The 12884-nt window shown below is 41.9% G+C and overlaps 1 protein-coding gene across 1 annotated transcript; it reads right to left on the reverse strand.

The window, feature by feature from the left end:
- Positions 1–187: 187 nt before the first annotated feature.
- Positions 188–12214, reverse strand: LOC145803667 (uncharacterized). Its single transcript, XM_082896985.1, has 4 exons — positions 11976–12214; positions 10600–10967; positions 10051–10521; positions 188–9964 (listed from the first exon to the last, which is right to left on the reverse strand). The coding sequence occupies exons 1-4, from the start codon at positions 12212–12214 to the stop codon at positions 8799–8801; spliced, it is 2244 nt and encodes a 747-aa protein (XP_082753111.1). The 3' UTR covers positions 188–8798.
- Positions 12215–12884: the final 670 nt, after the last annotated feature.

A 12884-nucleotide genomic window follows, 5' to 3' on the forward strand; every position in this document is an offset into this window, starting at 1 on the left:
GGACTACTAAATTTTCTATGACTTCTTTATGAACCATTGTACTATTATTTGCGATTCTAACTATTAATGGTTGATTTTGCTTTGTCCACGTATATTCGGAAAAGAATTTCCTTTTCCAAAGCATATTGAACAACCACTATCTAAATATGCATATGATTCATAATTATTAAATCCTTAGATACATATTTGTTGGCTACATATTTTGTAAAAGCCAGTTACAGTTCGACACGTGGCATAGTAAGGGTAATAAAGGAAGGTTATTCAAGCCTTTAATCCTGATCGTACACGTGACAATAAACATTGGTCCTCACATGATCCGAGTAACACTAGATCAAATAAACGGGATGCAAGATGACGTGTCTTCAAACGGTTACTCATATTCAAATCTAAGTACAAGAGGGAAGCTCAACTGCCAGTAATGGCGTAATGGAGCTACTTGTAAGGAAGCATGACCAGCGATCATGGAGGAGCAGGTCGACAGTTCGAAGTGCAGTTCGAAGGTCATCACTGACGAGTATAAATAGCAGGGTAGCCCCCAGAAAGAGGGACGGACTCAGACCATACAAACCAGTCATTTACTTCATATATTTTCTTTCCAGTCATTTACATTTCCAGTCCTTAAATACCTGTTCTTTAAATACCTGCACTTTAAATACTCGCACTGCACTTCGATTCATAGGAGTAGCTTCAAGTAGATTCAAGTAGATTGCTGTTGTAAACCTCTCCGAGGCTGAGTTCGGACCGTTGTAAGTGTTCATTTTTATGAAATACTTCAATTGTTCTTCATATTACTGTTATTTCTCTTAATTTCTCCTAAGTCAAGCCACCAGTAAAAGTCCTCTTCATTGAGGCTGAAAAGAACTAAAACACAATCGTCTGATAATTGGTTGGCAATTATAATTTCTGTAAGGACTGATTGATCCTTGCTGGCACGCTCACATTCACAAAAATACCCTTCGAAAAGCCAAAAAGCCAACATATATTTTTGGCACGCCCGGTGGGACTTAATTAAAAATGGCTAGAAGAAGACGACAAGGAGAAAATGAACGCTTCGAAGAAGGCGTGGAAGGAGAGGTAGAAATACCAAATCCAGAGGATAATGTGGTAACACATCCTGTGGAAACTCCTATATTGTCAGAACCCATGGTCGAGCAGACCAGTACTTCTGGACAAGAACCATATGTTCATATTATTGGACAAAACCAAGGAATTGGACCGTCCACTATGCCAACAAATCCATGGGATGGTTTAGTGAATGCCATGGGACAACAACTAATGAACACAATGGAAAGGTGGGCAACATCCTTTTTGGATCGAATGAATAACCACCAACCAACAAACACAAGACAAACGGAGGAAGTTGTAAATGTCCCCCAACAAAGATTGGCTAGAGAAAAACAGCCTATGCAAGTTAATGGTCAAACTAGTACCCAAAACTTTGAAAGACCATCACCTCAGTCTTGGTATGAACCCATTTCAAGGCCTATAGCAGGCCAAAATACCTCAGCACTTAATAATGAAGCCACACAAGTTGGTGGATCTGGCCAAGTACAAGAAATTGGTGTAAGAATGGTTACAAATCCTATGTTCGAAGCCATACCTGGCACAAGAGGGTACACCAATCCCTTATTCGAATTTACACCCGGGGGGTTGGAGGGTTTTCCTACAAATGGTAGAGACACGACACCTGTCCCAGCACCTGTTGCAGGTCCTTTCGCAGGTCATGCTCAAAGAGGTTACCCATACCCTCAACAGCAACCTGCACCGCAAGGACAACCAGCCCCAAATTTACCACCTTATGGACCAAGAGGACCACAAGCACAAGTTTATCCACCAAATCCTGTGTTTGCTCCTCCAGTAGTGGTTCAGCAGGCACAAAATATGGTCCCTAGAGACCAGATTGTTGATATTGTTAGGGAGATATGTGGACCAATGGCTCGGGGGGTCCAGACTCCTATATACAGAAAACCATACCCAGAATGGGTAGATAGGGTACATGAATACCCAAGGGGATTCAGGATACCAGATTTTACCCTTTTTTATGGGACTGGAAATCAATCAACGATAGAACATATTGCTAGATTTGCTGCTCAATGCGGTGAATTCACTAACCATGATTATATGAAATTGAGATTATTTCCAAATTCCCTAACGGGAGGAGCATTTGTATGGTACATCAACCTTACACCTGGCTCCATTCAAAATTGGCAACAAATGGAAGAGGCATTTCATGCCCAATTCTTCCAATCAGAACCAGAAGTATCTATGGCAGATTTGGCTAGGTTGAGTCAAAGGCCTGAAGAAAAGGCTACTCAGTTTATTGCCAGATTTAAAAGGGCTCGAAATAAATGTAGAGTCATCCTGCCAGAGCCAGAATTCGTCAGATTGGCTCAAAATGGTTTAGAATTCAGGCTTCGAAAGAAGTTTGATTCAACTGAATTCAGAGATTTGGTCGAACTGACCTATAAGGTGTCTCGATATGAAACATTATTAGAAGAGGAACAAGATCGAAATAATGCATCATATAAGACATATTATAGAGATCCTAATTATGAAATAGATGCAGCAGAGATTGTAGGCAAAGAACCTGTAATCTGTGAAGCATTAATTCGTAAGGATACAACTATAGACCAGCAGTTTAAAAAGAAAGACTTTCACAGAAAATACTCTTTCGATTTAACAAAAGCAGATGACATCTTTGATCATTTGCTCGCGGCTAATTTCCTTAAGTTGCCTAAAGGAGTAAAACTACCATCTCCGGATGAACTGAAAGGAAAAGTATACTGTAAATGGCATAATTCTTGGTCTCACTCGACTAAAAACTGCATTGTTTTTCGAGACAGGATCCAAGAACAGATTCGGAAAGGAAGTTTGAAGTTCTCAGCTAAAACAGAAAAAGCCATGGGAATTGACAGTGATCCCTTTCCAGAAGTTGGAGAGGCAGCAGCCAATGTCATTACATCAGATTTCCAGAACTTGTCCCTGACAGAATTGGAGGAAGTCAATGTGCAGATGCATGTTGCTAATCAAACCAACGTCAAGAAGAATACTAGAAGACTACCAGTTATTGAACAAGGTTCCTCACACCAGATGGAATGTTCTGATGAAGAGTCACTGGATGATGATTCTTTAGAAGCAGCAGTGATGCAGAGAATGTGCCCCAGGTGCAGACTCAGTTACAAGTGGTTGAAGGGGCTTCCAACTGATGGGAAGCAATACTACAGGGATGTTCAGAGACGTCCTAAATCAACCAATGCTTACAACAAAAGGCCGTATCCGGCTAGTGATAGGCAGAGACCACCAGTGGTTGAGCCTGTGGTAAACAGAATGCATGACAAAGGCAAGGAACTCTTGCATGAATCCAGACCACATAACTATTATAGAATGCAGAGTAGCCATTCTGAAAGAAAGCTGGAGAGGAGTTCAGTCCATGGAATCAAAGCCAGAGATTGGCTCCCTAGATCAGTTTCACGCAGGTCAGAAAATGGTCACCCTTATCGAAGGTCTGAACCAGATTCAAAACATGAGGACAAAACCAAGCACTTACCTTCACGGCCAGTTTCGAAGATGGCTTCGAAGGTGGAAAAAGGCAGGTCAGCTTCTGAATCAGTAAGCTCATGGGTACCTGGGGTCCCGGATTGGTTTGTAATGCAAAACAAACCTAGGGAGGTACGGGCTTATGGAGATACTGTAAACCAAGGCAGGATGATCAAGCCTCCTATGGTGGCTCCGAACAACTGGGTACTGCTTAAACACCCAAAGACGAGGGAACCCGACATGATCCCAGTCATCTCAAGATCACAGAGGAGAAAAATTCAGCGCAGGTACACCCAGTACCAAAAGGATCTGAAGGAAGGTGGAGAAAATTCTTCATCAGTCAAAACGGAAGGGAGGAAGAACCTAAAATCAGACCATGCTCCAAAGCCAGTTCCACAGAGCACAGTGGTTTGCAGCCGAGAACAGTTGGCCAAGGTTCATTCTGAACTGAAAACCAGAGAAAAGGCCAGTTTGGTAGGGTTGGAGAAAGCTCTGATGGAAACAGATAGTGAGACTGAAGAAGAGATTAGCGTGAGTCAGAAGAAAGAAGTTGTGGAGGAAGAGATGTTTGAAGCCTTCATGGCTGAGCAAACGTTTCTGACTAAAGAGCCAGTTGAAAAAAATCCTTCGAAGGGATCAGTTAGTGATGAAATACCAGAATGCATCATGCAGGATGTTTCTGAGGGAGTCAACCAAAGTAACCAAGAGGGGAAACAAGTACAGCCAGCCATCCAGTTTGGCTCGTTTCCCCCAGTATCAGTAAACATGGTGCACATATTGCCACAAGAATTTCAAGCTGGAGATGAGAATCAAGAGGGGCAGGAAGCTGACCCAGTTCAGATCTCCAGTGAAGATTCACAAGCAAGTATGGTGCAAGATAACTTCGAAATGGTCATCCCGATGGAAGATGGATATGAGAGTGAAGAGGTGGTAAGCATCAATCTATCATATCCATTTGAGTACCCCTCGGATTCGATGACACAGCACGTCAGGCCCTTGTACATCAAAGCTTTCTTTGATGGGGTACAGCTGAACCGAGTCCTAGTAGACAATGGGGCAGCAGTGAACCTTCTCCCGAAATCTTCTTTGAAGAAACTAGGGAAAAAGAATCCCAGGTTGATACCAACCAGCACAACCATTGCTGGATTTGCTGGAGATAAACAAATGGCTCAGGGGATTCTACCCATTAATTTAAGTGTGGGAACCAGGGATTGTATGACAGCATTTTTCGTAATCGACAGTAATGCTAAATACAATGCTTTGCTTGGAAGGGACTGGATCCACACTAACAAGTGTGTGCCTTCTTCTTTACATCAGAAAATCATGATGGCCTTGGGCAATGGAGAGACAGAGGAGATCGACGCAGATCCTCAACCCTTCATAGCCTGTGCAGACTTTGCGGAGGCTAAATTGTATATTGAGGGAGTGACACCTCTCAGTATACTGTTGAAAGATGACAATTCAGCCGAAGTGACGGCTGATGAAGAGGTGACACACCTGAAGCACTTAGTCCAAAAAAGTGCTGGTGAAGAGGTTGTCCTTAGAGATGACAATGATGCCTGGTTATAGGCAAAGAGAGGAATCACCAGAAGCCAAGTCCTTGGCTTTGATCAAGTTTTCAGCATTGGACATAAAAGCAATAGTCCAGAAAGTTCAGGAGCAAGAGAGAGAGGCCATGATAATTGGCTGCAAACAGCAGCAGCAACAGGCTAGAGTCTTGACTCTTGGTAAGTACTGTGCCTTGGACATTGAAACAAAAGTCCAAGAAATACAGGAAGAGGAAGCCTTGTGGACAGATTTTGTCTATGAGGAGGAGGGCAGAGATATTGAACTGAAGAACTTAGGGGCAGAACCAAGCTCGAAGATCACTTCAAAGGCAGCAGAAACTAGAGGGAGTTCTCATGCACAAGATCCTTTAGAAGAAGTAAATCTAGGGGAAGGTTCTGTACAACAGCCCACTTATGTAAGTGCTTGTTTGAATGATCTGGACAGAAACCAGCTTTTGGTTGTTCTGAAGAAATACAAAGATTGCTTTGCATGGTCTTATAATGAACTACCAGGATTGGACAGGTCATTAGTGGAACATAGGCTCCCTATGAAGCCTAATTTCAGGCCCTATAAGCAGAGACCAAGAAGGATGAGTCCAGAAGTAATTCAGAAGGTCAAGGAAGAGATCCTTAGACTCCTCAAGGCAGGTTTTATTAGAACAGCCAGGTATGTTGAGTGGCTATCTAATATTGTGCCTGTAGTCAAGAAGAATGGCAAAATGAGGGTATGTATCGATTTCAGAAATTTAAATCTAGCAACTCCCAAAGATGAGTACCCTATGCCTATAGTGGACTTGCTGGTAGATAGTTCAGCAGGTCACCAAGTCTTGTCAATGATGGATGGGCATTCCGGCTACAACCAAATATGCATTGCAGAGGAAGATATCCACAAGACAGCGTTCAGATGTCCTGGGAATATTGGCACCTTTGAGTGGGTTAAAATGCCATTTGGTCTAAAGAATGCTGGAGCTACATACCAAAGAGCCATGAACACTATCTTTCATGATCTTATTGGAGGATATCTGGAATGTTATATTGATGATATTGTAGTTAAATCCCAATCCATGAAAGAGCACCTGTTTCACTTAGAAGCAGCTTTTGAAAGGATGAGGAAGTTCAAGTTAAAGCTCAATCCTCTTAAATGTGCTTTTGGGGTATCATCTGGAAATTTCTTGGGCTATGTTGTTCACAAGAAAGGAATACAGATTGATCAGAATAAAGCCAAAGCAATCATCGAAGCCAAACCCCCATCAAGTAAGAAAGAATTACAAAGGTTCCTTGGGCAGGTTAACTTTCTTCGAAGGTTCATTTCTAACACTGCAGGGAAAACTAAAATATTTTCTTCCTTGTTAAGGCTGAAAGATGAAGAGGAATTTGTGTGGACAGCAGAGCATCAGATTGCTTTCGAAGGTATCAAGGCCTATTTGGCTAAACCTCCAGTGCTGATGCCACCAAAGGGGAACAAGCCCTTGAAGTTATACATAGCTGCAGCAGAGGATTCATTGGGAGCTTTCTTAGCCCAAGATAATGAAGAAGGCAAGGAGCAAGCTATTTATTACCTTAGTAGGTTTTTAAGTTCGTGTGAATGTAAATACTCAGCTGTTGAAAAGCTGTGTCTTGCTTTGTATTTTGCTGCAATAAAATTAAGATATTATCTTTTGCCTACAACTGTCTTGGTAATTGCAACCACAGATTTGGTTAAATATATGTTATCTAGACCAATGTTGAGGGGAAGAATTGGCAAATGGATACTTGCCTTATCAGAATTTCATCTAGAATATGTCCCTCAAAGGGCAGTAAAAGGGCAGGTTTTAGCCAATTTCTTGGCAGACCATCCATCTCAAACTGAGAACCAGGAGATCATGGAACTTGGTATGACCAGTGTTGAGCCATGGCAAATGTGGTTCGATGGGTCGAAAGCAAATGGGTTAATTGGAATTGGTATTGTAATCAAGTCTCCACAGGGGACAGAAACTACCCATGGTTTTAGAGTGGATGAAGCTACCTGTTCCAATAACCAGGCTGAATATGAAGCCTTAATTGTGGGACTAGAGATTCTTATTGGATTACAAGTACATGCAGTTGACATATTTGGGGATTCTCAATTGGTGATTAACCAAGTGAAAGGAATTTTCAAGTGTCAAAGCATAAGTATCTTGCCATATTATGTTGTTGCATTACATTTGCTTTCTCAGTTTCAAATAGCAAATGTAACCCATGTTCCAAGATTCTTGAACAATAGAGCCAATGATGTGGCTCAAAAGGCTTCGAACTTCAAGAGAAGGGATAATACCCAAAGGGACATAAGCCAAACAACATATCAGAGATTAATTCAACCTTTGAATAAAAGGAATGTGATCTTGGAAGTCAATCATAATGACTTACAAGAACAAGATTGGAGGCATCCAATAATGCAGTACTTGGCTGGTCCATCTTCGAAGGCCAGTAGAAAAGTTAAATTGCAGTCTATGCAATATATGATATATGGTAATGCTCTCTACAAAAGGGGGGGAGATGGCTTATTGTTGGAATGTCTAGGCCCTAAAGAAGCATTAACAGCCATGGCTGAGGTTCATGAAGGCATCTGTGGTGCTCATCAACCTGGTGTAAAAATGAGATGGTTGCTTCGAAGGCATTCCTATTATTGGCCAACCATTCTTAAAGACTGCATAGAATATGCAAAGGGGTGTCAGGCATGTCAAAAGCATGGCACAATAAGGCACGTGCCCATAACTGACCTACATGCAGTAGTAAAGCCTTGGCCATTCAGAGGGTGGGCCATGGATATGATGGGAAAAATACACCCACCTTCTTCGAAACATCATTGTTTCATTCTAGTGGCCACTGACTACTTCACTAAATGGGTCGAAGCTAAGCCATACAAGGCTGTAGACCAAACAGAGGTTATTGGTTTTATTAAAGATTTGATCCATAGATTTGGAATCCCGCAAACCATAACAGTTGATAATGGAACTGTGTTTGATGGGAAGATGGTGAAGGCTTTTGCGGCAGAATTTGGAATTAGCCTTGTTAATTCCACACCCTATTATGCACAAGCTAATGGTCAAGCTGAGTCATCCAATAAGTCCTTGAAAAAAGGAATACAAAAGGTTGTGGATGACAATCCCAGGGATTGGCATAACCTATTGTTGGATGTTCTGTGGGCATATAGAACCTCACCGAGGTCAAGCACAGGGGTCACTCCTTATGCCTTGGTGTATGGACATGACGCAGTCTTACCAGTGGAGATTAATGTCAAATCTTTGAGAGTAAGATGTCAAGATCAATTGAATCCTGAACAATACCATCAAAGTATGTGCTTAGAATTAGAAGGCATAGATGAAGCCAGAATTTTGGCATTAAATAGCATTCTTTTCCAAAAGAAGAAAGCAGCCGAGAATTATAATAAGAAAGTCAAACACATTGGCTTTGATGAAGGTGATTTGGTATGGAAGACAATACTCCCAATTGGGATTAAAAGCCATAAGTTTGGCAAATGGTCACCTAATTGGGAAGGTCCATATCAAATTCATAGGGTTCTGCCTTTCGGAGCATACCATTTAAGAAATTTGAATGGTTATGTACATCCCAAAAAGATTAATGGCAGATATCTAAAACCTTATTTTCCAACTGTTTGGGAGACACAAGGGATAGAGTAAACACCATATGCAAAAACACAAAGCTTGTTCAAATTATATTCAAAATAGTGTGCTTTCATAAAGAATCAAGTACATTATGCCACAAGTTGGCCCAAAAATCATTACAATGCTTTAATTGTTTTTGTACAATAGCTTTCCTATTACTAAGGGAAGGAAATAATTGAATAGCTGCAGCCATGTTTTCTTTTCGATCAGCCAGTCCTTGATTGGTGATGTGCAATTTCTTATCAGTTCGAACCAAGGCTTGGTTTACTGCAGCTAACTCCTCTTCGAGCTGAGCTTTCTTCTCCAGAAGTTGGACTCGAAAGTGGGAGGCAGAAGAGTGTTGTTCTTTCAGAGTTGATACTTCAGTATGCACCTGAGAAACAAAACTCTGGTCCTTAACCAGCTTATCATCCGCAGCTTTAGCAGCATGGCAAATGTTGAGATAGAAATCAATAGTAGCTGCAGCCTGAGATAGATGACTTGAAACACTCATGGCAGACTGCTCAGCAATGTTACAGCATTGAAGGAACCCGTTCCTGATGATAGGCCTTTGTAGAGCCTCGAAGGGGATCCTCGAAAAGGAAGTCAACAGTTGCAAGCATGTGTCCAAATCTACTAAAGGTACAAAAGGCTTGTTGCTGGAGGAAGGAGAACTCTCGAAGATTTCCAAAAGGGAGTTAGCCAAGGCTAATGGCTCAGCTTCAGTAGTAGAAGTAGGAGAGGTAGAAGGAATGTCAAAAAGACTAGCTAGTCTTTCTTCAAAAATGTCTACCTCATCCCTTGACATGAAGGGCATAGAGAGTGTTGTGGTGGAAGACACAAAGGGCTGCATAGGGATGGGAGAAACAGATGGAGCATCTTTGGCAGCCTCTATGGTCTTGGCCACCAGCAAATCAAGTGAGGAAGGGCTGGAAGTAGGCATTGGTGATGAGTCATGAATTGGAAAATTATCGGCATCCCCTGAAGGAGAATCAACTGCCATGCGAGATGAAGTAGCAGTAGGAGGAAGAGTGAGGATCGAAGAAACAAACTGAGGCAGATCAAGAGTCAAGAAAGGGAGGTATGGCTCTAAGCCAAGGAAAAGAGATGCAGGGATACTCGGCCTCGGTAAAGACGTATCGAATATAGGCTTAGGAAGTGGGAGCGTGATTTGAATGGTTTTCACGCGTTGCATCTGATCAACTTCGACTGAAATTGGGGAAGTTTCCGTTGGGAAGATTAATGCAGTGGTCGTTGCTGTAAAAAGAAGAAAATGTGAGGTAATGTCAAGTCTTAGTCTTGAAAAGTCGACAAGAAAAGAATAAAGGCATGCAGGAACTTACTTGTCCCAAGGAATTGTTGCTGCTGCCTCTCCTCAGCTCTTTCAAGAACAACTATGGCTTTGGGATATTCTTGTTCTACAACCTCATGGATGGGATCTTCAAACGAGCTGGTAGCTAGAACAGTGATCTTCCTCCTCTTTCTTATTACTTGAGCAATTGTCTCGGAATCAGAATCTTCGGTAAAATCGGAAGGAGAAACGGTAATTTTTCTTCTCCTTTTCCTTTGAGTTGGAATCATTCGCTCCTCCATTGTCTTCTCGACCTTTTTAGGTTGGGGTCCAGACTCTTCAAAAGTGAGCTTCTCCTCTTCTTCCCTAGCGGCTATCCCCTCTTGAGCCAATTGAGGGTCTCTTTTGTTTCTTTTCAAGGGAGACTCCTGTTCTTGATCATTTTCTTCTTCCTCCATCTCTGGAAGTTCAGTTTTTTCCCTTTCTAGCTCAAAGAGTCTCTTCTTCTTTTGTTGTTGACCACCTTCATAAAAGAAGGATTAGAGATAAGATAGCAAGCATTATATGAAGAGGTTAGAGAAAAGGAGAAAGGGGTACATACTTCGAGTGACCCTGGGAGGAATTGAAGCAGCAGAAGTAAACTGAGTTGTAGCAGTTACTGTAATTGGAATAGTGGAAGAAATGACAGTCTCAGCTTCTTTGGGCTTGGGCACATCCAGCACCTCCAATAGGTTTTGAGAGGAGATGGCCAAATAAACTTCCATGTTGCTCACCCACCAATTTTGATATCTCTTCAATACAGTACCATGAGGGGAGAAAGGGATGAACTCAAAACTGGCCAAATCATCCATAAACTTGAAGGTTGCCTCTTCTAATCTCGATTTTCGAACCTTCAAATCCCTCTTAGTAAGACTCAGATTGGTGTTGCTGCAAAGAGGTATTGGAACTCCTTGTGTGAGGCCAAATTGTCTAGCAAATTGAGCAGGACAATAAGGCTCAGCTATGCATTTATAGGCTCTGGGGTTGGTGGTCCCAATAAACAGTTCCCTAGGGATCAGTAGGGAAGCCCACATATCTTTATGAATAGGCAAAGCACAGAGCCTATCACTAAGGAAGTGATTTAACCAGGTTGGACCTATGCTAGCTTCGAAGGGACGGAAACGATGATCAGGAAGAGCAGCTGGTAGTTGATGAAAGAAGGAGAAATAAAAGGCAAAAGTAGCTGGATAAAGTGAAGCATTGGCCAGTTTTATGCCATGAGTGAGGGAGTGTAGCCCAGAAAATTTAAGACATTTGGATTGTAGTTCAGAAAAATAGGCAAAGAGCCAAAGCTGAAGAATCCAAAATGGTCCCCCTTGATTGGCATCTAGGGGTTTCTCACAAAAGAGGGAACAAACTCTATATACATGACCCAGAATGTATGGGGCTAAGGCTATTCTTTTCTGCAAAACCAAGGCTTTGGCAAGAGGAGCAAATTCGAGCATGATTCTTTGGGAGGAGGTGCAGAAAAGAAATTTGCAAAGCCAATATAATAAAAAGGAAAAGAATTCCCTATCAGTTACTGGACCCATTCTTTTGTTCTCGACTCTAACAAAATCACTGTAAGATACATTAAGAGAGGGGAGGGAGAAAGGGACTACTAAGTCAGGAAAATCTGGTGTGATGGGGGTACCAATGGGGGATACTCCTAATAGGTGGCAAATATCAAGAACAGTGGGAGCCATCATCCCACACCTAAACTGAAAGAAATTGAAAATAGGGTTCCAGAAACATAAAGCAGCGGGGATTAGAAAAGGGTCTTCTGGGATAGTTACCCTAGATAGTCGAAGAGCATCAAGAAGGCAGAGTTCTTGAAGGTCCAATGTCCTAGCAGGGACAACTCGGTCGTACCATTCTTGCCACTCTGGTCTCATCGTGGGCCAGCATCGGTGAGGACGATTGACTTTCCAGCCTTGCCAGTCGAGACCACCTTCATACAGAAGGCATTGATTCTCCAAGCGAGGATATAGGGCGGGAAGCTCGGAAGGGATCTCCTTGAAAATAGGTCCTAGCACGTACTCTCGCTGCACATGGCGACGAGGGATAAAGAAACGCCCATCGATAGCACTTTTCTCATCACCCTTGTATTTCTCACATTCAGCATCAATAAGCCGCTTCAAAGCCACAGATGAGCTTACGCGCTCTATGGTCGGAACTTTTGATGGGGAAGAAGCCATTGATCGTGGGTTTTCGGAAAATATAGAAGGGAGTAGAGAGAAATGGAAATCCAAAGGGGATTTGAATGTGTAAGCAATTCCGGGGCACAGAGTGAAAAGGTTTTAAATAACTTTTGTGTGCGGGGATACATCTCGTAAGTCATTAAGTACTAAAACGTGCGAAAACAAGGAATCTCTTTCAACATCGATAATTTCTGGAGGGAAAAGCACATTGATGCCAGCTTCGAAGCCACATTTTTGCGCTAAAATTTCAAACAAAAACGGCTTCGAAATGCAGGAGCCGACTTCGAAGCATACTGCATGCTTAAAAATGTCTGAATATTCAAAGTATTGGTCTACTTCAAAAAATCTAAAGACCTGTTCGAAGTGATAACATTCGAAGCAAGCCCTAGAACTCTTTAAGGAAAAAAAGGGCATTGTTCGGAACATCCAAACCAGTTATTGGTTTGAGCAAGAAGGAATTACCATAGTTTGCCCTTCGAAGCCAAAAGAGATCAGTTTCAAATTGATTGGCTATATCAACTATGACCATATATTGGTTACAGTTAATATAAAGTCATTAAAATCAAAGTACTAAAATGATATCTGCCAGAATTGTCAATTTTACTCCATGAATTGGAAGAAGACATGATTGGTTCTTTTAGTACTTCATTAAACAGTTGATTCGAAG

This window comes from Camellia sinensis, chromosome 12, assembly GCF_055761805.1.
Source record: "Camellia sinensis isolate YWXY chromosome 12, ASM5576180v1, whole genome shotgun sequence".
NCBI classification, from domain to species: Eukaryota; Viridiplantae; Streptophyta; class Magnoliopsida; order Ericales; family Theaceae; genus Camellia; species Camellia sinensis.

Bases quoted from the DNA above. Each gene is read 5' to 3' on its own strand.
- LOC145803667 (XM_082896985.1), bottom strand. From the start codon at position 12,214: ATGGCTTCTTCCCCATCAAAAGTTCCGACCATAGAGCGCGTAAGCTCA. The intron at 10,968-11,975 runs GTATGAAGGTGG...TCAATTTGCTAG, and splicing joins TTGGAGAATCAATGCCTTCT to ACAATTTGGCCTCACACAAG. The intron at 10,522-10,599 runs GTATGTACCCCT...TCTTTTATGAAG, and splicing joins TCCTCCCAGGGTCACTCGAA to GTGGTCAACAACAAAAGAAG.